The sequence below is a fragment of the Myotis myotis genome, unplaced genomic scaffold (genome assembly GCF_014108235.1).
Source record: "Myotis myotis isolate mMyoMyo1 unplaced genomic scaffold, mMyoMyo1.p scaffold_m19_p_19, whole genome shotgun sequence".
In the NCBI taxonomy this organism is placed as follows: domain Eukaryota; kingdom Metazoa; phylum Chordata; class Mammalia; order Chiroptera; family Vespertilionidae; genus Myotis; species Myotis myotis.
Genome location: NW_023416323.1, coordinates 37,074,690 through 37,099,287, shown reverse-complemented (window position 1 = coordinate 37,099,287; position 24,598 = coordinate 37,074,690). Strand labels below are relative to the sequence as shown.

The window sequence follows — 24,598 nt, the reverse complement described above, 5'->3', positions numbered from 1 at the left end:
TATATATATATATATATATATATATATATATATAAAAAACCAGAGAGGAACATCTGGAAGTCCTGCCAATCAGAAGAAGGACGTCCCCAGTAAAGAGAAATGGGCTGATGTCTTAAGGGACGATTCAAGAGAAGGAAACACCTAAAACGAACACATTAGTACATCAAGACACGTTTAAAAGCACGAGAGACACACACATTAGTACATCAAGACACGTTTAAAAGCACGAGAGACACACGTTTAATAGGGATACCGGAAACTGGCAAACGTTAGGAAGCCAGATAATACCAACCGCTGGCAGGCGCGAGGGTTCTAGGCTCCCTCACGCATTGCAAAAGGTGGGGAGAGGGTAGGTTTCAACTGCCTGGAGAAAAAACGGGGTGCTGCTGCTCTCCCAGGTCTTAAAGGGACAGGCCCACGGCCTGTGTGGCACTGTCGGTTGTGGGAGGGAGTTGGTCCGTCCCTGTGAGAGCAGGGAGGTTATTCACGTGGATCCGTGCCGTGGACACACAGCAGCACAGATGGGTCTTGAACAAAGTGAAAATAAAAGAAACAGGAGGTCTGAATGCAATATTACTTACACAAATTAAGAACAGCAGCGTGCAAAGCAATGCTCATTTGGGTGGAAAGAAAAACACCCACCAGAAAGGGTGCCTTTAGGGAGCAGGGAATGGGAGTAGGTGTAGGGATAAACGGAAGTCAATAAATTTACAAAGGAAATGAGATGGTGCATGGGGGGAAGGAGAAAGAAGCGTATCTATGTTCCATCCACCAGCCCAACACGTCACTGGCTTCCCGCCTCCTCGTCCCTCCTGCCTTCACCCCGGTGAGCTGCCCACAGAGCTAATCGCGGGGTGCGCACCAGGACTCAAGTCCGCACGCGGTCTCGTGAGCTTCCCCTCCGCCTAATTTATCCTTCGCACGTTATTTCCCATGACTGCATACTGTTCCAGCTGGAAGAAAAGAATCCTCCTTTACTGTTGAGAATTGAGGTCAGCCCTACCTTTCAACCAGTAACAGCAACTATACACCCTTGTCAGGACAGCTGCAGTGTCTCCCCAGTATTTCACCCCCGAACCTCCACAGGGCCGCAGTGTGACTTTTGTGGGTCCCTTTTTCTCCAAAAACAGAAACGGGAAACGTTTTAACCATGGCTGTGCTTTTCAACTGGCTCGCCAACATTCCTGAAATGTTAATGATCAGCTCTTCCGAGCTGGCATAGGCTGGTTCCAGCACACCGCTGGCCAAGGAACCTGCAGCCCAGGGCTTCCGGGCCGGACCTGGGTAGTGACAGAAGACTACATTTCCCAGAAGCCTCCTCTCCCAGGAAGGCCCTCCGCTTCAGAAAGCCGTTACTATGGAGACAGACTAAACAGATAGTACAGGCTGTCCTAGGAGGGTGAGAGGGGAGTAGGGGACTGAGGGTGGCTGGACCCTGCCTGGCAGGGAGGGTGGGGGAAGGTGCTGGTGGTAAAGGGGCTTCTTCAGCCCTGACCTCTCTGGGGAAGTTTTCACTGTGTGTGTGGGGGGGGGGGGGGGGGGGGGGGGGGAGGGGCGGGGGCGGGGGGTGGAGGCAGGAGGGGGTGGTGTTGGGGAAGAAGAGGTTTCTTCTGGGGAGGGTGTAGAAAATGATGTGTGGGATGGGGGACGCTTCTGGGCCTCGGGGCAGGGTCCAGGGCACTTTGAGGCCGGAATGCCCTCTCCAAACTGCACTGTGGCTGGCGAGGCGGCCTGATATGGGGAAGGAAGTACTACCGGTTCTGATCCAGCTCTGCCTCTGATGACAGTGTTCTCTGACCGTGGGCTCAGGCCCCTTCTTAGCTCCTGCTCTAGCTGTAAGCCCCTGCTGCCCACCGACACCTTGGCCCTTTCCGCATCCTGCTTCTTTCTTTACTTACCATTCTCCCCGGCCCCCCACGCCCCCCCCTCGCCTCCCGCACACTCTTGTGGGATTTCCCCATCTCATTTAGGCCCTAAAGTGCATGGATTTCAGAAATATACCCAGATCGGCTATTTACTAGCTCTGTGACCTTAGGCTGTGCTCTTAACCTCTCTAGGCCTCAATTTTTTCATCTGCAAAGTGGGTATCATAATAGTGTCGGCCTCGCAGAGTCATTGGAGGATAAATGAGCTTATCTCTGTAAAACCCTTAGTGTGCATGGGAAACTGTAAACACCTGATTATTATCGCTGTCTCTGAGCTCATCGTCTCTGTGTCCAAGAAGCAGACAGGGCTGTGTCGCTTGGCTGCTGGGCTCAGTGGAAGGTTCGCCTGCAGGGAACTGGGGTCTTGAACGGGCCTGATGGACACAGGGCCTCAGGTGTGATATTGACCCCCCGGGACTCAGGTGGGTTGACCTCCAGAAAAGCAGCAGACGCGTTCAGCTCCTCCGGAGCCCTACAGAATGTCAGACCTGGATGGAAAACACCTGTCCCTCCTTTCATAGTACGAAGGGGAAACTGAGGCCTGGAAAGGGGCAGGGAATGGTTCAAGGGCCCTGCAGGAGCTGGGAACAGAGCCTGGTTTTCCCCTCACAGCTGGTGGTCAGTGACTTGCCTCCCCAAGAGGCCCAAGTAGGGGTTGGATCAGGGAAGTGGGGCCCAGCCTTTACCTCCAGGTCCCTTTGCCCTCCTGGCCCTGGTCACCCCAGGGGGTGATGACAAGTCTGGGGAGACCTTGTTCTGTTCTCCCCAGTCCTCACTACCCCTCCACCACCACATTCTTTTTTTTTTTTTTTAATATATTTTATTGATTTTTACAGTGAGGAAGGGAGAGGGATAGAGAGTTAGAAACATCGATGAGAGAGAAACATTGACCAGCTGCCTCCTGCACACCCCCTACTGGGGATGTGCCCACAACCAAGGTACATGCCCTTGACCGGAATCGAACCTGGGACCTTTCAGTCTGCAGGCTGACGCTCTATCCACTGAGCCAAACTGGTTTGGCCCACCACCACATTCTGTGCATTGGGTCGATTTTCCTCCTCTTTGGACCTTTGCCCTGTGTGTTGTTAAAAAAAAAGAAAGAAGAACATCTTTGGGGTGGGATAATGGAAAGCCATGAGCTGGGAGGCGGGCGCTGAGATGGTGTAACAGGAACTGACTTAAACAAGCAGAGGCTGTTTCCTCACACCATGGGAAGTCCAAAGGTGCTACTCAGGCCTCACAGCGCCTCTTGGGATCATGGCTCCCCTGCCTCTTCACTCTGGCAGCTTTGGTCCCCACGAGTGGTTATCTCACGGTCATGCAGTGGCTGTACTCCTGCTTTATGACCCTGTCCCAGGCAGGAAAAGAAGGGCCAAGCGCCTGTGCCAGCTGGGCTCACCCCTTTAACAGGTAGCAACTTGGATTCACATCTCAGCGCCCAAAACTGGGTTCAAGTCACAGGGCTGACGCTAGCTGCAAGGGAGGCTGGGAAGCCGAATATTTTAAATTGGGGCTCTGCTTATGGAATTGGGGGCTGGATCTTTGGGTTGGCAAGTAGCAGTCCACCTCAGCAAACCTTGGCTCTGGGACCATGGGAAGGCCTTTCCCAGGGTACATATGGCGTCTCGGGTGGCTCTCAAATGACCTCATCCTATGGGCTGACCCAGGGGAGTGAAAGCTGTATCAGCTCCCCCCACACACACACCTGCCCCTGGCCCAGGTGAATTGGTGGCAGCCCTGCTTTTGCCCGCTCTGTGCCTCAGTTCCAATTCTAGTGACGTTAACTTTTATTTTGTTATATTCCATACCACCACCTTACTATCATGAATAATTTCTTTAAGCCAATTCACTTATTGGCTTAATAAATATATTTAAGTAGGAAATTCTATAATACTGTAGTAATCCCTTCAGCATTAGCATTAGCATCATGCTCCACAGAAAGGAGATACGGTGAGGCATGGCTCAGTGGCTGAGCGTCAACCTATGAACCAGGAGGTCACAGTTAATTCCCAGTCAGGGCACATGCCTGGGTTGTGGGCTCGATCCCCAGTGTGGGGCGGCCAATCAATGATTCTCTCTCATCATTGATGTTTCTCTCTCTCTCTCCCTCTCCCTTCCTCTTTGATATCAATAAAAATATATTTTTTAAAAAGATGAGAGAATAAATATACGAGAAGGCAAGCAATGGTAGTAAGTTGGGCTACTCTCTCCTGCCCTGACAACGGTTCTCAGCCTGTGGCCTGCTTGTCCTTGTTTTAAGGGCAATTGTGATGCTAGGAAGGTGTTAGAGGCATGTGAGCACCAAGCAGACTGTCTCCTCCACGGAAAGGAAGTGTAAGGGAGACTCAATTTCCCTCTCCATCATCTAAGCCACCGAGAACACCCCCTCTCCCCCAGGGACACCGGTGGTCTTGGCCGCCCTTTCCTGGTCTGAGGTTGGCTGTTCTGAGTGCATTTATCCCTCCTGCAGAGACTTCACCTCTGGAAGCCAGAGACACGCCAGAATGGAGGTCCTGAAGGAGAAAGTGGAGGAGGAGGAGGCTGCCGAGCGGGAGGACGCGGCGGAGAGGGGCGAGAAGATGGCGAAGCCACCGCCGGAGACGCGGAAGGAGGAAACCCCCATGACGCAGGAGATGCTCAGAGACCTGGAGAAGAAGTTGTCGGACATCAAGATCGCCATCCCGGATACGTGCGTGTCGGGTCAGAGCAGAGCTGGGCAAAGGAGGAGCAGGGCCGAATGAGGAACCTGGGCTGGGCGGCAGGACCAGGGCTTAGAGGGGGCTAGGCCGTTAAGAGCGAGGGCTCTGGCCCTAGTCGGTTTGTCTCAGCGGATAGAGTGTTGTCCTGTGGACTGAAGGGTCCCGGGTTCGCTTCTGGTCAAGGGCATGTCCCTCAGTTGCTGGCTCCATCCCTGGCCCTGGTCGGGGTGCGTGTGGGAGGCAACCAATCGATGTGCCTCTTTCTCTGTCTCCCCCCTCCCTTCACTCTCTCTAAAAACCTTTGGAAAAATATGATTAACAACAACAACAAAAAAGTGAGGGCTGTTTTCAGACTGCCTGGGCCAAGTCCCCACTCTGACTCTCTATAGCTGTGTGACCCTGGGCAAGTCACTCAACCTTTCTGTTCCTCAGTTCCCTTAGCTGTTTCAAAGGGCAAGTGCTGATCATGAGGATTAAACAAGGAGGGGCTAGAGCCCATGGCAGCCGAGGTGGATGGAGGGTTCCGGTCCAGGCCTCGCCTCCTGAGGACTAATTAATGCCTTCCCTCCTATGGGCACAGGGTCATTACCAAGGACACCAAGGTCACTGTCGACACCTCCATGCTGCCCGCCTCCTACCAAAGCAACACGCCCAAGGAGGAGCACCTGCTGCAGGTGGCAGACAACTTCTCCTGCCAGTATAGCCACCTGTGCCCGGACCGCGTGCCCCTCTTCCTGTACCCGCTGAACGAGTGCGAAGTCCCCGTAAGGCCGGGTCGTGGAAGGCGGGGGAGGGGGCCCCATAGCAGCGGGTGGAAGGAGGTGAGCCATGCGCAGCCCTGTCCTGGGCCAAGCTTAAAGATAGGGAAGGGCAGAGAAGTAAGACAAAATGCCCAGGACGGGCCCCAGGACCTGAGCACTGGGCTCCTTCCTTCCAGCCCTGTAACCAGGGCATGTCCCTGAGCCTCTTCTCTGGGCCTCAGTTTCCCCATTTGTCGATGGAATGGCAGAGGATGAACCCCAAGGCTGCAAAACAGCAGCCCGCAGGCCGGCAGAGACGCACAGACTGTTTTATTGGGCCGCATGGCGATCTTTAACCTATGTCTGAGCAGCACTGGGGGCTCGGGGATTCTCCCCTCATCTCTTACCTGGTGATCCCAGGCCTGCATGCCCTCTGCAGCCGTCAGCAGGGCCTTAGGTGGGGCCGTGTGAGATCCGTGCTGGTGGGGCCTTCCTGGAATCCATAGGGAGACCCCGGAGCCCTGGCCCACTGGCCCCGGGTGGCAGAGCAGCCCCTGAAGGGCCCTAGTAGCACGAGGTCCCCCACACAGGGCGGTGGCCCAGAGCCAGACAGGCCCAGCTCCGCTGCCGACTGTGAACCTGAACCAGTCCGTTTTCCCTTGGAGCCTCGGTTTCCTCCTCTGTCAGTGGCACCTGCCTCACGGGGTCACTGGCGGTCGGGGAGGGGGTGCCAGGTGTGGCGGCTCTCGGTGGGACCGTGGGGATGGCGGGAGGCACTGATTCATCACGGGCGCCTGGGGACAGCACACGTTTATCCTGGATCTGGGCCTGAAGGGTTTGGAGGAGTCCCTTCCTCCAACTCCCAAGGCCCCGGGGGAGGAGCCCGAAGCCCAGAGAGGCCTCCAGAGCGCCCCCTGCCCCCAACCCGAGGTCTCTGGCTTCCTGGGAACGCCAGACTCTCCCCCCAGGTGAAATATCTTCCCCCCCACCACCCCCCTTCCCACAGAAGTTCGTGAGCACAACCATCCGGCCCACACTGATGCCCTACACCGAGCTCTACAACTGGGACAGCTGCGCCCAGTTTGTTGCGGACTTCCTCTCCATGGAGCCCCTGGCCGACCCCCTCAAGCCGGTAAGCGCCACTCTGGGCTGCATCGCCCGCCCCGTCCCCACCCCACCAGTGAGGCCTCGGATGGGAAGCCAGGCAAGGGTGGAGAAAAGGACCCAGGCGTCGGTTTGGGGAGGGTGGGGGCAGGGCCCAGAGAGAGGCAGCCGCTTACCTGGGGTCGCACAGCAGGCCTGGTCTTCGGGCTCCCACCGCTTTGCCCCCTTGGCCTCTCTCTGCCTTAGAGCCTTCCCTCCATGGCCCCAGGAAGCAGGGAAAGGAAAGAGGGAGGAGGCCCCGCTGCTCAGGGACCATGGCCTCATCTTTGAGCTTCTGGCTCAGTCGGCTTCTGGTTGAGAAAGGAGGGAGGGAGGGAGGGAGGGAGGGAAGGAGGGAGGGAGGGAGGGAGGGAGGGAAGGAGGGAAGGAGGGAGGGAGGGAGGGAGGGAGGGAGGGAGGGAGGGAGGGAGGGAGGGAGGAAAGAATAGGTCCACAGTGAGACCTGAGGAAGGGACCAGAAGGAAAGGATGGGGAGAAGGGGAGAGGAACTTCGGGATAAAGCCATGAAATTGCCCATCAGAGAGCGTGAGACCACAGCTTCCACAGTCCCGGGGTCTTGCCCATCGGGGAGCCCACAGCCCCTGAGAACTAGAGGCCAGTGTGGCCGGCTCTCCCCGCACGCGGGGTCTGTGGTTCTCACCCCGTTCTCAGCGGGCTGCCCAACCCCACAAAGGAGAGGACCCTGTGGGGGTCCGGCCTGCGTGGGCGCTAGTGCGCAGCCCTGATGCGTGGGGAGGACAGGCCCGGGGCTGCGGCCGGCGCTGCTGACCCCCCACCGCCGCCACGCCAGCCCACGCACCTGTACTCCCCGACCACCGTGCTCAAGTACCAGAGGGGCAACTGCTTCGACTTCAGCACCCTGCTCTGCTCCATGCTCATCGGCTCCGGCTACGACGCCTACTGCGTCAACGGCTACGGCTCCCAGGACCTGTGCCTCATGGACCTGACCCGGGAGGTGTGCCCGCTCACCATGAAGTCCAAGACGGTAGGCCGGGCTCGGGCCGCTCCCCTTAAGCAGCGTGTCCCGGCTCCTCCCCCTGCCCCGGCCCCAGGAACCCGGCTCCCTCACCACGGAGTTCGGGTTTCAAACCACCAGTGATTTCTCTGACCTCCGCTGCTTTTGAAAAAATTTGTTTTATTGATTTCAGAGAGGAAGGGAGAGGGAGAGAGAGACAGAAACATCGATGAGAGAGAAACATCGATCAGCTGCCTCCTGTACACCCCCCACTGGAGAAGTGCCCACAGCCAAGGTACATGCCCTTGACCAGACTCAAACCTGGGACACTTCAGTCCGCAGGCCGACGCTCTATCCACTGAGCCAAACTGGCTAGGGCTGACCTCAGTTTCTTAACACACACACACCCCAAGTCCCCACAGTGGCTGTCCCTCTCCCCTTGTAACAGTTTCAGCTTCTGTGTTCCCCAGGAGGTAAATTTTGTGAATGCCACGTGGCTTATTTCAAATTCCTCCACATGTACCCTGCGTATTCGATAAAAGTCCATCCAGACACCTGGCCGGCGTGGCTCAGTGGTTGAGCGTTGGCCTAAGAACCAGGAGGTCACGGTTCAATTCTCGGTCAGGACCCATGCCCAGGTTGTGGGCTCAATCCCCAGTAGGGGGCGTGCAGGAGGCAGCCGATCCATGATTCTCTCTCATCATTGATGTTTCTATCTCTCTCTCTCTCTCCTGCTCCCTTCCCCTCTCTGAAATCAATAAAAAAATATATATTTTTTAAAGCCCATCCAGCCGTTTTCAGCTAAGGAGAAAACAGATAAATGGGCATTTTGCTCTCCCGTCCCCAGGTTAAAATTTTTTTTTTTTAAAAAAAAAAGGCCCCTTTTTAACAGCAAGAAAAGAAAAAGTCACCCGCCCTTGAGCAGGCGGCCGTTGTTTTTATGTCTGTAAACTGAGATGCCAGAATGACCCCCGGCTGCTGTGCACACAAGAAATGCCCTTCATTGGATTTCACTTTAGGAACCACAAAAGCATCTCTTTCCTTTGGGGAATAGCCGCACTACAGGCATATAATGCTTTTCATGACCTGGGTTGACACCAAAACTCGGTGATCAGTGTCAGCCCCATGGATGTCTGCAGCTCGGGAACCGGGGCCTGGGCACCCAGCCTGAGACGTGTGCACCTGTGCGACACCCAGGCAAGCACCTGGCGGCCCCGGTGATGCTCTGGTGGAGGGAGGCACCAGGTGAGGGCCTCGCTCTCTCAGGCCCACCTCCTCAAGGAAGATGGAGTCTCCCATCCCTGCTTTTGGCTCCAAAGGCCTGTGAGCTCACACGCGGGCCTCTTAGCTGAGCCAGCATGTTGATGATTAAAATGTTACCAATGCTGACACAGGCAGAGGGCGTCCCAGCGTGTGAGCCACTTGTGCCCACAGACTTGGCCATGCCTTGGGCCAGCGCGGCACGGGCGGCCTTCTCGTTTGATTTTACACGTGGCCAGAGTGGCTCGGCTCATAAATGGAGACCCCGGGGCTGAGGCTCGGTCTGTCCGGCTCTAAACCAGGGAGGGCCGCGGTTTCTCCCTCCAAACTTCCACAAGCCCGCCGCACCCACGTCTGCCGCCTCTGCGGTGTTCTCTCCCGGATATTTTTCTTGCCACTGATCTCTCTCTCTCTCTCTCTCTCTCTTCTGTCTCGATCGTCTGTGGCTCGCTCTGTCTCTCTCTCTCTCGGTCTCTGCCTTCTCTTCTCTCTCTCGCCACGCTTCTCTCTCTCTCTCCTCTCGCTTCTCTCTCTCTCTCGTCTCTCTCTCTCTCGTCTCTCTTCTCTCTCTCTCTCTTCTCTCTCTCTCTCTCTCTTTCTCTCTCTCTCTCTCTCTCTCTCTCTTTCTTCTCTCTCTTTTCTCTCTCTCTGTCTCTCTCTCTGTCTCTCTCTCTCTCTCTTTCTTCTCTTCTCTCTCTCCTCTCTCTTCTCTCTCTCTCTCTCTCTCTCTCTCTCTGTCTCTCTCTCTCTCTCTCTCTCTCTCTCTCTCTCTCTCTCTCTCTCTCTCTCTCTGTCTCTCTCTTTCTCTCTCTCTCTCTCTCTCTCTCTCTCTCTCTGTCTCTCTCTCTGTCTCTGTCTCTCTCTCTCTCTCTCTCTCTCTCTCTCTCTTTCTCTCTCTCTCACTTTCTCTCTCTCTCTCTCTCTCTTTCTCTCTCTCTCTCTCTCTCTCTCTCTCTCTCTCTCTCTCTCTCTCTCACACACACACACACACACACACACACAGCAAACTCTTACTTTAGGTCAAGATATGAAACCCTTGCCCGGCCAGCGTGGCTCAGTGGTTGAGCATTCCCGTCAGGGCACATGCCTGGGTTGTGGGCTTGATCCCCAGTAGGGGGCGTGCAGGAGGCAGCTGAACAGTGATTCTTATCACTGATGTTTCTATCTCTCCCTCCCTTCCTCTCTAAGATAATAAAATAAAATAACAATATGAAACTCTCCAATGGCAAAATCTGGGAAATCTGACTCCTGGCAGTTTGGCCCGCTCTCCAGATCACCGCTCATGTGGACATCAAGGTGGGGGGGGGGGGGGGGGGGCGGGGGCGGCTGTGGAGGAGAGAGAACCACATCTCCCAAGTGCCGGGACTGGTGGGCACCTCCCATGGCATTTCCCTGTCTTGTCAGAAGACTCCTGGGAGAAGATTCTGTTATTCCCATTCCCATTTACAGAAGAGCCCGCGGTTAGGGACTCGGAAGGTCACGGAGCTGCAAGCGAGAGAGCTCGCAGGCTCCAGGCGCAGCTGTGATCGATCTCCTGGGCCCAGGGGCGGTGGTTCTCGGCCGCTGATGTTCTCTTGCTCGGTGACAGACAGTCCAGAGGAAGCAAGTGGCGCCACCTAAGAAGTACGCCGTCAAACCCCCCAGGGACCTGACCAGCAAGTATGAGCAGGACCAGGAGAGGAAGAAGCAGGAAAAGATCAAAGCTGAGGAGGAGAAGCGGCTGAAGGAGGAAGAGGAGCGCCTCAAGGTGGGTCCACGGTCCTCGGCCCTCAACCCCTGAGCTCAGCTCTCGAGCAGGCGTTTCTAGGAACGGGAAAGACACAGGTCATGGAAGAGATCTGTGTATGGACACCCAGGTCCAAATCCCCTCCTCTACCTCTCACCACCTCGGCCTGGCCATTGGGAATGTCCCATTGGTGGTCAGCCAGCTTCTGGTGGTAGATTTCTCATGGCAGAGCTTTGCTGCCTGGGCAGTTCTGGCGTCTGCCTCATTCCAGACTCTCTCACTAAAGACTCACCTACATATGCTCTCCTATCCATCCTCAACCATCCACCATCCATCCATCTCTCTATCCATCCACCCATCCATCCATCTCTCTATCCATCCACCCATCCATCCATCTCTCCATCCATCCATCCATCCACCCACCCATCCATCCATCTCTCCATCCACCCATCCATCCATCTATCCATCCATCTCTCCATCCACCCATCCATTCATCTCTCCATCCATCCATCCACCCATCTCTCCATCCACCCATCCATCCATCTATCCATCCATCTCTCCATCCATCCATCCATCCATCCATCTCTCTATCCATTCATCCATCTATCCATCCTTCCATCCATCTATTCTCCAATCTCTCTATCCATGCTCCCATCTCTCCCTCATGCATCCATCCTCCTATCCATCCATCCATACATACATACTAGTATATACATACATACAAACATACATCCTCCCATCTCTTCTTCCTTCCTTCCTTCCTTCCTTCCTTCCTTCCTTCCTTCCTTCCTTCCATCTCTCCTACCCATCCACACTCCCATCCTTGCTTCTACCTCCTTTCCTCCCTCCTTTCTTTCCTTTCCTCCCATATGGTATTTACTGAGCATCTCCTCTGGTTAGGCACTAGGGATACAAGAATGAACATGACACAGTCACCCTTCTCCCAAAGGGAGGCAGACAAGGAAGCCATTTTGTGTCCCACTACCTTTCTTTGGATGAAATCTCACCACAAATCACAACACAGAAAGCCAGTAAATCCCAGCTATCCTAGCACTCCAAAGAGCCCAGTTATAAACCCCAGATCAAGTCAGTCCCTCCCACTTTATTGATAAGAAAACTGAAAGGTGGGATGATATTCTCATACAGCCAGCCAATGGGACAGTCTGGATCAGAACTCAGCTCTCCTGCCTATTCCCTAGCCCCGGGGAGATGACCCCCCCCCCTTCCCACCCACGTGGCCCATAGTCACCCACCTGTTCTGTGCAGGAGGCGGAGAATGCAAAACCCGACCCCCTGTACGGCCTGCGGGTGCACTCGTGGGTGCTGGTGCTGTCGGGGAAGCGCGAGGTGCCCGAGAGCTTTTTCATTGACCCTTTAACGGCACGCAGCTACAGCACCCAGGACGACCACTTCCTGGGCATCGAGAGCCTGTGGAACCACAAGAACTACTGGGTCAACATGCAGGACTGCTGGAACTGCTGCAAGGTGCTGGGCAGGGGCCTGCGTGGGTGTGGCAGTTGGGGGCGGGGGGTGACCTGTGGCAGAGCTGGCTACCAGGCCTGCAGGGCTGCGGACTTTCCCCAGAGCTGAGTCTCCAGAGCCCACTCCCTTCTGCTGGGACCGTCTCTTTTGATCTGTGTATCCTGTACAGTGTGGATGGTTAGTTTGTCTGAATGACTTAAAAACATTGTATTGCAATGCAGCATACCTGGCAGAAAAGTACATCCACCCTAAGTGTACAGCTCAAAGAATTTCCATAAATATATATGTACTAGAGGCCCGGTGCATGGATTCGTGCACCGGTGGGGTCCCTCAGCCTGGCCTGCGCCCTCTCTCAATCCAGGGCCCCTCGGGGGATGTCGGACTGCCGGTTTGGGCCCGAGGGATGTAGTGGTGCATGAAGCGGCAGGCGGCGGGGAGGAGCCCGAGCCCCGGCTAGGTGCTGAGCCACTCCCACTCATCCCAGCCCCGCTGCACCTGCACCTGCTCAGTAGCGCCACAGCAGCGCTCGCCAGCCATGAGCCCAGTGTCAGACGCCCGTCCATCAGCTGAGCTGTGCTCCTGCTGTGGGAGTGTGCTGACCACCAAGGGCCAGCTCCTGCATTGAGCGTCTGCCCCCTGATGGTCAGTGCACATCATAGCGACCAGTCAACCGGTCATTCGGTTGCTTAGGCTTTTATATAGAGAGATATACTCGTATATAACCTCAGAGCCACTTACGTGAGTTGAAGACACACGCAGCTGTTCTGAAGCCTTTGCCCTCCCTCTGGGACCTGATTCTGGGGACAGCATGCCACCCTGGGGAGGTTGAGTGGGATGTGGGGTGCTCCCCACCTGCTGGGAGTTACCTGGCAGGTGAGCCTAGGCACAGGTGGACTGGGATGAACAGAGGTGGGGGACCCAGGCCACGGAGGAGAAACCCCACCTGCCTCCTCTGTGCAATGCCACGTGTGCCTGCCTGCTTCCCTTCCCCCTGGTGTGAGTAACACCCTAAGGAGGGCTTTTTACAATCCTGCCATCGCCCCTCCCATAACCTCTCACTGGCTTGTGTTTGCTCTGCACACTGCCTGGGATGCCCCAGGCAATGCAGAATCGCCCCACATCCAGACCTGTCCCAGAGACCAACAGTGGGACTTCTTCGTGGGAGACTGAGCAACAGAAGAGGGGTTCCAGCCCCCCTTGGGGCCTCGGTTTCCCTGTTGAGATGAGGAGGGTGGGCATGGACTCACAGGGGCTGTCAGAGCCCACTTTGTGCCCCTCTGACCCGGGGCCCAGGTCCCTGCTGTGCCCTGTGGAGCAGGAGGGGGGCGTGAAGGCTGTGGGGTGTGCTCAGCTGGTCTCCTCCTCCATCAGGACTTGATCTTTGACCTGGGAGACCCTGTGAGGTGGGAGTACCTGCTTTTGGGGACCGATAAGCCTCACCTATCGATCCTGGATGATGATGATGATAACCTGATTGATGATGATGACGTAGAAAACCTGGTCAGTCTCACTTGCCTAGGGGGCTGGGGGCAGGGGGAGGTGGGGGGCTTCATACTTGGTCTTGGTTCAGGCTGGCCTGACAAAAGTCCCGCTAGCATGCATGCGTATGGGAGAGGACAGTCCAGATAGACTGATTATAAGTTCCTCAAGGGTCTGGATTATGGCCCCATTTTATAGATGGACAAACTGAGGCCCAGACAGATCCAATGACCCAATGAGGTAGGGGAGGGCTGGGACTTGCATTCAGGTCCTGTCCCTGCCTCCCCCCCCCCCCCCACATGATCCTGTTCAGGGAGTATGCCCTTGGAGCAGGCTGCTAAGACCCCCTTCACAGGCCCGGGAAGCCCCTCACTTCTGGGCCTTTCTGCGGAGCCACTGTGACCTCCCCCAAGCACTGCTAGGCCTTTCTTGTCCGTCCTATTAGTCCTTCTGAAGGTCACTCACCTCGGGCCTTCCCCCAGCCACCAGCATCCCTCCTCTGATCTCCTGGTCCTCCGGGCAGATCGGCAGGAAGGCCTGTGTGTGAGGTCAGGGGCCCAGAGGCCTTGGGGGTTGACTGTGACACCTTGGGCGAACTCCCTGACCACTGCAAGCTTCAGTTTCATCCTCCGTATGTCAAGTGGAGAAGTGGGGTCAGTGGGTCAGTTATAGTCATGGAACTAATAACAGGTGCATTCATTGGCTAGAGCGGCCATAACCAAGTACCACAGGCTGCGGGGCTTAAACCAGAGAAGTGTATTGCCTCACAGTTCTGGAGGCTGGAAGTCCACGACCGAGGTGTCAGCAGGGTTGGTTTCTTCTTCTGGGCTTGTGGATGGCTGTCGTCTCCCCGAGTCCGCATGGGGTCTTCCCTCTGTGTGTCCTATGTCCTAATCCCCTCTTCTTCTAAGCATCCCAGTCAGGTTGGATTAGGGCGCACCCTAATGACCTCATTTTACCTTAATTACCCCTTTAAAGGTCCTGTCTCCCAATATAGTCACGTTCTGAGGTCCTGGGGGCGAGTTCATATGGATTCTGGGCGACGCAATCCTTCCATAGCGATAGGTAACCCTCGTATGGCCCTTACGGTGCCCGTCGGTGCTGAGCCTGAATTAACTTGTCTAAATCTCCACAACCACCGGGAGAGGTGGGTACTAGCCTTACCGTGCATGGTGACCATCATCCCCTTTTACAGACAGGAAGGCTTACACGCAGAGGGCTGAAGTAACTTTACCCAGAGTTACACAGCCAGTCAGTGACAGAGCGGGGATGTGACAGCTTGGCTCTGTATTCTGGGTTCTCAGCGGTGACTCTGTCCCATCTGCTGGAACTGCTCGAGGACAAGTGAGACCATCGGTGTGACGTGCGAAGGACAGCAGTGTAGACACCCGGGAAATTGTATCGGACACGTATTCAGTGTCCTCAGCTCTGGGGACCCGACAGTAAACCCGGTGCACAGGCGCCCCCTGCTGGCCACAAGGGGTGGCCTGATGAGATGAGCAGGCGGCAAAGGCCTGAGCCACGTTTGTGGGTGAAAAGCTTTAAATTGAGAACATCTTTTTCAGGTTTTTGTGGTCCCCTAGTCAGTGGTCAGCAAACCGCAGCTCATGAGCCACATGCGGCTCTTGAGTGTGGCTCTTCCACAAAATACCGACTTCTGCGCACGGGCCACGAAGTTTCAATCGCACTGTATGTGCGCGCCCGCACGTGGTATTTTGTGAAAGAGCCACACTGAAGGGGCCAAAGAGCCGCATGTGGCTCTCGAGCTGTGGTTTGCCGACCACGGCCCTAGTTAGAGGACCACTTGTCTAGGCCAGGCCTGATTGCACAGTTGGGGAAAATCAAGGCTCAGAGAGAAAGAACCAGCCAATAAGGACAGCCAGGCACTGTCCCCAGCTCTTTATGTGCCTTCTACCCCTGAACCCTCCCAAGGCCCCAGTTGGGAAACGGAGACTCAGAGCAGTTAAGACTTTCCCGGGACCCCTGAGCTGCTGTTGGGTGGAGGCTGGGGCTTGGGTCCACCTGACTCCAAGCCCCTCTAACCAAGGGCCATGGCCACATTGGTGCCTCTGACCACCGAGGGCAGGGGGCGTGCAGGGCAGGGGTGCTGCTGCCCAGCCAGGAGCTGCAGGGGTGGTCCCAGCCCCCCGGGAGCAGGCCGCTCCCCTTCCTCCCTATCTTGGGTCACACCAGGCCAGGTCAGACCTGCCCTGACTTCTGGCTCCCCTAGGGGAGCGGACACGCCACCCTGGCTTGACCTTGGGCGAGGGGTGGGGGAGGTGGGGGGGTGGGCAAGACAGAGGCTCCGCCTATCACTTCTGACCCCTACCCGCCTCTCCCAACAGGGCAAGGAGGACGAGGATAAGGGCTTCGACATGCCGCACTCCTGGGTGGAGCCCATCGAGATCTCCTCCGAAGGTGTGTCCGTGTGTGTTTGCTCCCCCTCCCCAGGGCCTGGGCAACAGTGACCCAGGGGGACGCCAGCCAAGGCTGCCCTGGCCCCTCAGCCCCTCACTCCCACCCCTTCTGCTTCCTGCTGCCCCCTCCTCGTCCTTCCTTCCTGCCACACACACACAGCTCTGCCGGGATGGAGGGCCCACCAGTCCTAGGTCCGCCATCACTGCCCTAGGCTATTCCAACAGGGGGAAGGGCCAGAGACGTGTCATGAGAACCAGGGCAGGGAGCACCTGGCTCCCGGGGTGGGGGCCTGGGGTGGGTGGGGCCATCCAGGAGGAGGTGTCTCTGAGCTAAGTTGTGATACTTCAGAAGGAGCCAGGTTAGGGCAGGAGGGGATGGTGCTTCTCCCAGAGAGATCTGCGCAGGCAAAGGCCTGGCAGCATGTGTGTGTGTGTGTGTGTGTGTGTGTGTGTGTGTGTGAATGGGGGGGGACGGGGTGGGGCGTGGGTCCTCTGGTCAGGCTCAGATCTGAGAACTCCAGGGCAAGAACCACTCCTGGAGTCCACTCTCCTCTGCCCCCCCCCTCACTCTCCCCCCAGCAGGCCTGGGGCCGGGAGGAGCTCAGCAGGCAGCTCAGTGGACAGGGGCTGGCTGAGGGCTGAGGGGGGTTGGCCCCCCTCCCCCTGATCTGGCGAGATCCCTCACCCCAGCCCACCCTGTCCATAGCGTTCGAGACCCGCTGCCCAAACGGGATGAAGGTGATCCAGTACAAGAGGGCCAAGCTGGAGAAGTGGGCCCCGTACCTCAACAGCAACGGCCTCATGTCCCGCCTCAGCACCTACGAGGACTTGGAGTGTAAGGGGGGGCAGCCGGGCACGGGGTGGGGGCAGGTCCCCCGACGTGCTGTGGGACGTTTGGCACATCACTGACGCTCTCTCGGTGTGAGTGCGGGCGGGCGCTGCTGGGAATGGGGGGGTGGAGGCCCGGGCAGCGGGCCTGGCTGCAGCCAGCACCACTCGGCCACACAGGCACCAAGTTGCTGGAGATGAAGGAGTGGTACCAGAACCGGGAGGACATGCTGGAGCTGAGGCACATCCACAAGGACACGGGCCTGATCATCGACTACTTCAAGCCGGGCCATCCCCAGGCTCTGCGTGGTGAGTGGACCCCATTGCCGGGCCAGCCAGGGCCCCCAGCGGGGCCTTCCACTCTCCTCAGAGCGGCCCCCACGCGACTGGCGTGTGGTGGGAAGAACCCGTGTCTGTGTAGCCACAGGGGCCTCCTCCAGCCAACCAGGTGTGAGAGGTCAGGGAAGCACAGAAGGTGCAAGGACATGTGACAAATGTTCCTCCAGGAACGTGAGAGCAGAGCCACATGCTGATGCTGTGGTTGGGGTCAGGAGCACAGCGGGGCCACGTGTACAGGGGGGTCAGGATGCTGAGCAATAAAACCAGCAAATGCTCCGACAAGGGCGATGCAGTGGGCAGAGGGCGTGGAGGCCGTGCCCATGACCATGAACGCTGGGAAGGGAAAAAACATAAGGTCAACATACTGTCTCCTCCCCCCACCCCTCAGAGAAAGGTCAGCCTCACTTGGTGGTTGAAATAAAACAAATAAAACTAGCCCACTAAGGGACCATCTTACAGCACTCACGTCATCGTCAAAGATGAAGAAATGGCCGGCCCCACAGGGAGCGAGCAGGTGTGCAAAGCAGCAGAAGTCGCCCCTGTCGCTGCTGGCAGGACAGCAAATTGGCACAACCCTTCCCCAGGGCAGTCGGGCAAAGTAACCAACACCAGCCTTAACATATTGGTGCTTTGTGCACAGCAGTGCAACGGCTGAGAATTTGTCCCCAGCAAGTTATGGGCAAGAATGGTTTTTAAATGCACGCTGCAGATGTTCGTCACGGCGTTGTCTGGGATAAGAAAGAGGCTGGAACCGCCTACCTACCCCACAGGGGGACATGAGTTCCAGACCTCAGGCTCCTCCGTGAGGGCAGGGCTGGGGTATCCAGCGGGTGGCCAGAGCTCCCGGTGCTGACCCCGCCGCCTCCGCCTCCCGCCGCAGTGCACTCCTACGTGTCCATGCAGCCCGAGAACGACCGCGTCATGGAGTTCTACGAGAAGGCCCGCGTGGACGGCCTGATAAAGCGGGAGGAGACGCCCAAGACGATGACGGAGCACTACCAAGGGCGGCCCGACTTCCTCGCCTACCGCCATGTCACGTACGGGTCCAGGGTCAAGAAGGTCACGCTGAGCAGCGCGGAGTCCAACCCCCGGCCTATGATGGTAAGGGCTTCCTGGGCTGGGGACCGGGTGCGCGGACAGGCGGGTGACCCCGGGATGGGGTCAGCCCCGGCTCCAGAGGGATGTTCCCCATCGGTGCCCTCAGCCACGAGGCCAGGGAGGTGTCGTTTCCTTACTCTTATAAGAAGTGCGCACTCAGACTAAACATTTAGAATATATGGGAAAATATAAATATATGGAAATATATAAACATAGAGAAAAAATATAAAGGGGAAAAAAAGTAAAAAATATCTCAGAATGGCATCTCTCAGATATTATTACATAATATAGGTTTGGTTTTATACATATATAATTGATTTTTACAGAGAGGATGGGAGAGGGATAGTTAGAAACATCGATGAGAGAGAAATATCGATCAGCTGCCTCCTGCACACCCCCTACTGGGGATGTGCCAGCAACCAAGGTACATGCCCTTGACCAGAATCAAACCGGGGACCTTTCAGTCTGCAGGCCGACGCTCTATCCACTGAGCCAAACCAGTTAGGTTAGGTTTGGTTTTTAGGGTCTTTTCTAACTTAATTGAGATGTGTGTGTGTATGTAGGTAGAATTCCTGTATCACCCACTTACTATTAAGTTGTGCATTTTTCCCCCTCCATATCATTACAAATTCTGTGACCACTGAATTGAATACCAAAAAAACCCACCCACCCAACCAACCAACAAAAAACCTCTCTCTAGCACAGTGGTTCTCAACCTTCTGGCCCTTTAAATACAGTTCCTCATGTTGTGACCCAACCATAAAATTATTTTCGTTGCTACTTCATAACTGTAATGTTGCTACTGTTATGAATCATAATGTAAATATCTGATATGCAGGATGGTCTTAGGCGACCCCTGTGAAAGGGTCGTTCGACTGCCAAAGGGGTCACGACCCACAGGTTGAGAACCGCTGCTCTAGCAGGAAGGGATATCTAGTATTAGAGACGGCCACCTGGAGGGATAGTGAGCTCCCCACCTCCGGAGGTGAGCAAGCGGAGTCTTGTGGCGGGAGCTAGAGAAGACATCCGGCAGCACACAGGCCTGGCGTGGCTTGGCACTGAAACCTACGGGGCCCCCAGAACCGTTGTCTGGCTGGGGGGGGGCTGCTCCCTAGGAACCCCTAACTGACCCCAGGTTCCAGTGTCCCCGCCCTCGGGGCCACACAGAAATCCCCTTCCCCGCCACCCACCCTCTGCACGTGCTGGCCTCGCAGAAAATCACCGAGCGCTTCTCCCGCAACCCGGCCAAGCCAGCCGACGAGGACGTGGAGGAGCGCGTGTTTCTGATCTCGGAGGAGCGCATCCAGCTGCGCTACCACTGCCGCGAGGACCACATCACGGCCTCCCGGCGCGAGTTCCTGCGGCGCACCGAGGTGGACAGCAAGGGCAACAAGATCATCATGACGCCCGACATGTGTCTTAGCTACGAGGTGGGCCTGGGGGCGTGGCGGGCAGGGGCGGCGGGCGGGAGTTCGTCTCTGCCCCTGGGGAAAATGAGGAGCTCCCCTCCCAGGGTCCTTCTCTTCGCAGCTCTTCTGAAACTCTTACCCTTTCCCCAGAGAAAGACAACCCAGCAGGCCAAGACCACTCCCTAACCCCCCAGGCCCCGGCATCGCACACCCCAGATCCCGGGGCCAGCGCTGGAGGAGACGATCCTCTCACCCCCTGGGCCGGCTCTCCTAGTTCAGATCCCCACTCTCCTGGCCCATTCTCCCGAATTTCTAGTTTCTCTTCTGTTATTATCTGTGTTTGTTTTTTAAAATAATTGAGTTGCCATCACTTTAGTTAAGGGCCTTTTAATATATATATATTTATATTTTTTTATTGATTTCAGAGAGGAAGGGAGGGGGCAAGGGGGAGAGAGGGAGAGAGAGAGAGAGAGAGAGAGAGAGAGAGAGAGAGAGAGAGAGAGAAGACATCAATGTTGAGAATCATTGATCAGTTGCCTCCTGCATGCCCCCTACCAGGGATCAAGTCCGCAGCTCCGGCATGTGCCCTGACTGGGAATTGAACCATGACCTCCTGGTTCACAGGTCGATGCTCAACCACTGAGCCACACCAGCCAGGCTCATGTTTGTTTGTTTTTATACATGAGGAAACTGAAGCCCAGAGAGGTTAAGCAACTTGCTTGAGGTCACACAGCTAGAAAATGGCAGGGGGAGATTTGAACCCAAGAGGTCTGGCTGCAGAGTCCGTCCGCGACCCCAGCCGTTGCTGCCTCTCTGTCACTGTGGCCGCTGTTGCAGGTGGAGCCCATGGAGCACACCAAGAAGCTCCTGTACCAGTACGAGGCCATGATGCAGCTGAAGGAGCAGGAGAAGCTGTCCAGACATCAGGCGTGGGAGTCGGAGCTGGAGGTAGGGTCCCCTGGGAGAGTGGGCAGGTGGGAGGTGGCAGGGGTAGGGGGGTCCCTTAACCATGCCCTCCCCCACTTGCCAACTCAGGTGCTGGAGATCCTGAAGCTTCTAGAGGAAGAGGAGGAGGCGCACACGCTGAAAATCTCCATCTACGACACGAAGCGCAATGAGAAGAGCCGGGAGTACCGGGAGGCCATGGTGAGCCTCGTTTCCCTGCCCGGCCCTGACTTTTTCTGCACCCCCGGGCCTCCCGGTGATGAGGATGACTAGGGATTCTGCCGGGAAGCCCTCTCTAGGGGGCGAAGTCATTGACCTCATTGTGGTCATTCTTGCTGCTGAGCTGGCCATTTCTATGTTTCACCCCAAAGAGCACTCAGGACTCAGGCCAGGTCTCCCCCACCTCCAGGGGCTGAGGCCAACCCAAGGCCTCTTCTGCAGGCGGGAGGAATGAGGAGTGTGTGCCCACCTCTGCCTGGGGCTCCCCTCGAGCTCCAGACCTGGCCACGGGCCTGAGTTCTCCGTCCCCTGCCGCACGGGGCGTTCAGGTTACCCCCTCAGGTTGCACGGCCCAGCCTGGGTTCGAGGCCAGCTTCTACATCTTCACCAACCAAGGAGAGATTTCCAAAAACAGTTGGAGGTTGGAGAAGCAGGACAGGGCATCAGATGGCCGGTTCTCAGACTCCCAGGGATGGGCACCGACCCCCACATCTCCAGCCCTTGTCTCCCAACACGAGACAGAAGGCTCTGGGGTGAAAGGGGAAGAGGGAGAGCCTTACTGGTAGTTTTTGATTCAACATCATGAATAACAACCATTTCTCACCATTTACTGAGCGAACATCGACTGAGTGTTAGGACGATAAATTCAAGGAGGATAGAGAGTTGGCTGCTACTAATCACCGTAGGTACAAGAGACAGCACCCAGGCTGCTCTGAGGCCTCGTCCCAGAGGCACCAGACACTGGGCTCTGGGTCTGAGGACTGGCTTTGTGTGGTCACATGTTGATGCAGAGCTGGCTGGGAGGTCTCTGCAGCCCCTGCTGGTCCGGCTGACTCTCCACCTCCCCCCCCCCCCCCAGGAGCGCGTGATGCATGAGGAGCACCTGCGGCAGGTGGAGGCCCAGCTGGACTACCTGGCCCCGTTCCTGGCACAGCTGCCGCCAGGAGAGAAGCTGACGCGCTGGCAGGCCATTCGCCTCAAGGACGAGTGCCTCATGGACTTCAAGCAGCGGCTCATCGACAAGGCCAACCTTATCCAGGCCCGTTTCGAGCGGGTACGGCCGGGGCCCGGGTAGAGGAGAGGACCTTGGCATCCTCATCTTGAAAACGGGCACATGGCTCTTTGCCCCCCACGTCACAGACGTGGGAGGGACCCATTGCTGGGAGTTTCCAGATGACCAACTTGTCCTCCCTCACTCTTGTTCATTGGGTGGAAGGGTGGATGAAGGGATGGATGGATGGACGGACGGACAGACAGACGGATGGGTGATAGTGGGTGAATGGATGGGTAGTGGATGAACAGGAGGATGGATGCATGGGTAGATGGAGGGCTGCGTAAATAAATGAATGGATGGGTGGTTGGATGGATGGATGGATGGACGGATGGTGCATTGTAACAACTTCTAGTCCTTGATGCATTTCTATTGGTTGAAAGTATACCATGCAGTTCCTATGCATTATCTCATTTAATCTTCACAAGGAGCTCTGTGTGGTGGTGGTGAGTGTGTACAACGGCCTTCGTTTGACAGACAGAAAATTGGAAGCTCTGAAAAGGTAGCTGTTCCAGAGCCACACGGCTGTCCCAGTCTTGAACTCTGCTCTGACCCCATGGACTTGATATCCTTCTAAACACAACCCCAGGGGCTCCCACTCAAGGCATTTTCTGGCCCCGCCTCTGCTCCTCTGACGTCTGTGGATGGTGATTGCGGAGTCAACCCTCCTGGGTTCTCTGGTGACCGGGGGTCTCAGCCTAAGACCTGGGTGCGGGTCAGCCTGCATCACCCCTCCTGCACTCTCCTCTCCGTGCCTGTGCCCGCAGGAGACGCAGGAGCTGCAGAAGAAACAGCAGTGGTACCAGGAGAACCAGGTGACCTTGACCACCGAGGACGAAGACTTGTACCTGAGTTACTGCTCTCAGGCCATGTTCCGCATCCGTATCTTGGAACAGCGGCTCAACCGGTGAGGGGGGCAGGGGAGCCCGAGGGGACCCACTAGGAAGCCGGAGCGCCAGCTCTGTAACCCCACCACCACCTCTCGCTCCTCCCTCCGATCTCAGACACAAGGAGCTGGCCCCGCTGAAGTACTTGGCTCTGGAGGAAAAGCTCTACAAGGACCCACGCCTGGTGGAGCACCTGAAAGTCTATTCTTGATGCCCCTCCTGCACCTCTGGCCCTTAGATGCCCCTCCTGGGGCTTCAGCCTCAGCTGGCAGAGAGAGAAACCTCCCCCACAGCCCAGCCCGTGTTTCCTGCAACCAGCTAATGACCTCGGAATCAGGCGCCTGGCCTCACTGCCGCTCCACCTCCCTGCGGCCCCATCTGTTCCTGCTTCTCATGATTTTTCTGTAAATAAACACACTTGTGATTTGCAATTTATACCTCATTTCACAAGCTCCAGCACCAGCCTTTCTCTCCTTCCCTTCTTTATCTGTATGTAGTCCGGGACCAACTTCCTCTATCCACCTTGTCCACCTTCCTCCTTGACTTCCTGTCCTGTCCGTTGGGAATGCTGAGCTGTTGCAATACCTCCGCAGGTGGTCTCAAGAATTATGTAGCCTAAAATGTCAATAATACTGAGGCTGAGACACCCCGCTTGGGCTCAGTGGAAAGGAACAAATGACAACCACGTGAATGATATGGTTGCATTTCTCAGGGGGACTTCTGAGGAGCAGGTAATAGTCTTCTTGACCTGAGTATGTTCAGATGGTGAAAATTCACCGACCTCATACCCTTAAAGTATATGGGGTATGTGTATTATACTTCATTATAAAGTGTTTCAAAACAGTGATCATGAATCTAATCATGCTTTGACTTCCATTTAACAAGAAATTCAGAGGACAAGGAACAAGGTAAATGACGCTAGAAGGGAAAAGTCTGGCAAAATTATAATGTGGGACAGTCTACAAGGTAAACGGCCCAATCTCTTCAAAAGATCAAAGTCATTAAGTAAGGGGGGGGGGGGGGGAGATGAAATCGAATGAGCTTAGAAGAGCCAAGTGCCAAATCTTGATGCTTTCCTAATTAGGCAAAATGTTATTAAAAATAGTTTTTGGGACGATTATGAAAATCTGCCCTGGAAAACAACTGTTTGTTTTCTTGATACAATGATTATGCAGGAGAAGGGTCTGATTTTTAAGAATTACACGCTCAGTAGCATTCAGTGTCAGGGTGAAATGTCTTGATGTCCACAACTTGCAAATGGTTCAGAAAACACACACACGGATAAAGCCAATCAATACAGCAAAATGTTAGCAAGTGATGAAATCCACACGGTACGTATATGGTCATCATATGATTGAAATATTACACTAGTATATCATTATAGTATTCTTTCCAGTGTTCTCCACGACGTTGTCATATAAAAGGTTGAGAAATGCAGGGTGGGCAGTGCTGATCGGGTTTTATTCTGCTAATCTGGTCCTCTCTCGACAGTGCCCATAAGCCTCTGCAGTCAGCGTCCCCAAGTACAGTGTGATGGGTGGACGCTGCCTCTTCCTGGCAGCGAGGGTGCAGGGCAGTGGAGATTAAGGCCACCCCCACCCACGGATCACAAATGAGGTCGGCGTTTCTCGGGTTCCCAGTCGGTCAGCGCTTTAAGGAAGCGGCCATCCCATCCGCTGAAGACGTCGGCCGTGGAGGCAGCAATCCCGGGCTCCACGCCTGACTCGGACCCAGAATCAGGAAATCTCAGTTTCTCTCCCGGTCTCCGGTGGGAGATTCGAGCCGGTGTTCGAGCCAAAGAAGAAAGAAAAGTCCTCAGACCCGCGGATCCGCCCACAGGTAAAGGGAACGAGCAGGAACCCCTGCAAAATGCTGACTTAAGTACACCGCCCCGCTTTGCCCGACTCCAAGATGGAAGTTCCGCGGCTTCGCTCGGGTCCGGATGTCCCCTTCCCATTGGCTATCTGGGAGTTGG

The 24,598-nt window shown here is 55.9% G+C and overlaps 1 protein-coding gene across 2 annotated transcripts; it reads left to right on the top strand.

Annotated features, from left to right (window-relative positions):
- Positions 1–2,940: 2,940 nt before the first annotated feature.
- DRC7 (dynein regulatory complex subunit 7) lies at positions 2,941–23,085 on the top strand. 2 transcript variants are annotated; one of them, XM_036345277.1, is made up of 17 exons: positions 2,943–4,614; positions 5,205–5,388; positions 6,371–6,496; positions 7,319–7,513; positions 10,332–10,490; positions 11,736–11,954; positions 13,323–13,451; positions 15,776–15,848; positions 16,554–16,682; positions 16,856–16,984; positions 17,895–18,115; positions 19,327–19,542; positions 20,359–20,469; positions 20,557–20,667; positions 21,545–21,739; positions 22,504–22,643; positions 22,741–23,085. In XM_036345277.1, the coding sequence occupies exons 1-17, from the start codon at positions 4,430–4,432 to the stop codon at positions 22,832–22,834; spliced, it is 2,616 nt and encodes an 871-aa protein (XP_036201170.1). In that variant the 5' UTR covers positions 2,943–4,429; the 3' UTR covers positions 22,835–23,085. The 2 variants fall into 2 exon arrangements, with proteins under 2 accessions (XP_036201171.1, XP_036201170.1); XM_036345278.1 differs by lacking the exon at positions 22,741–23,085 and having other exon boundaries at positions 2,941–4,614; positions 22,165–22,647.
- Positions 23,086–24,598: the final 1,513 nt, after the last annotated feature.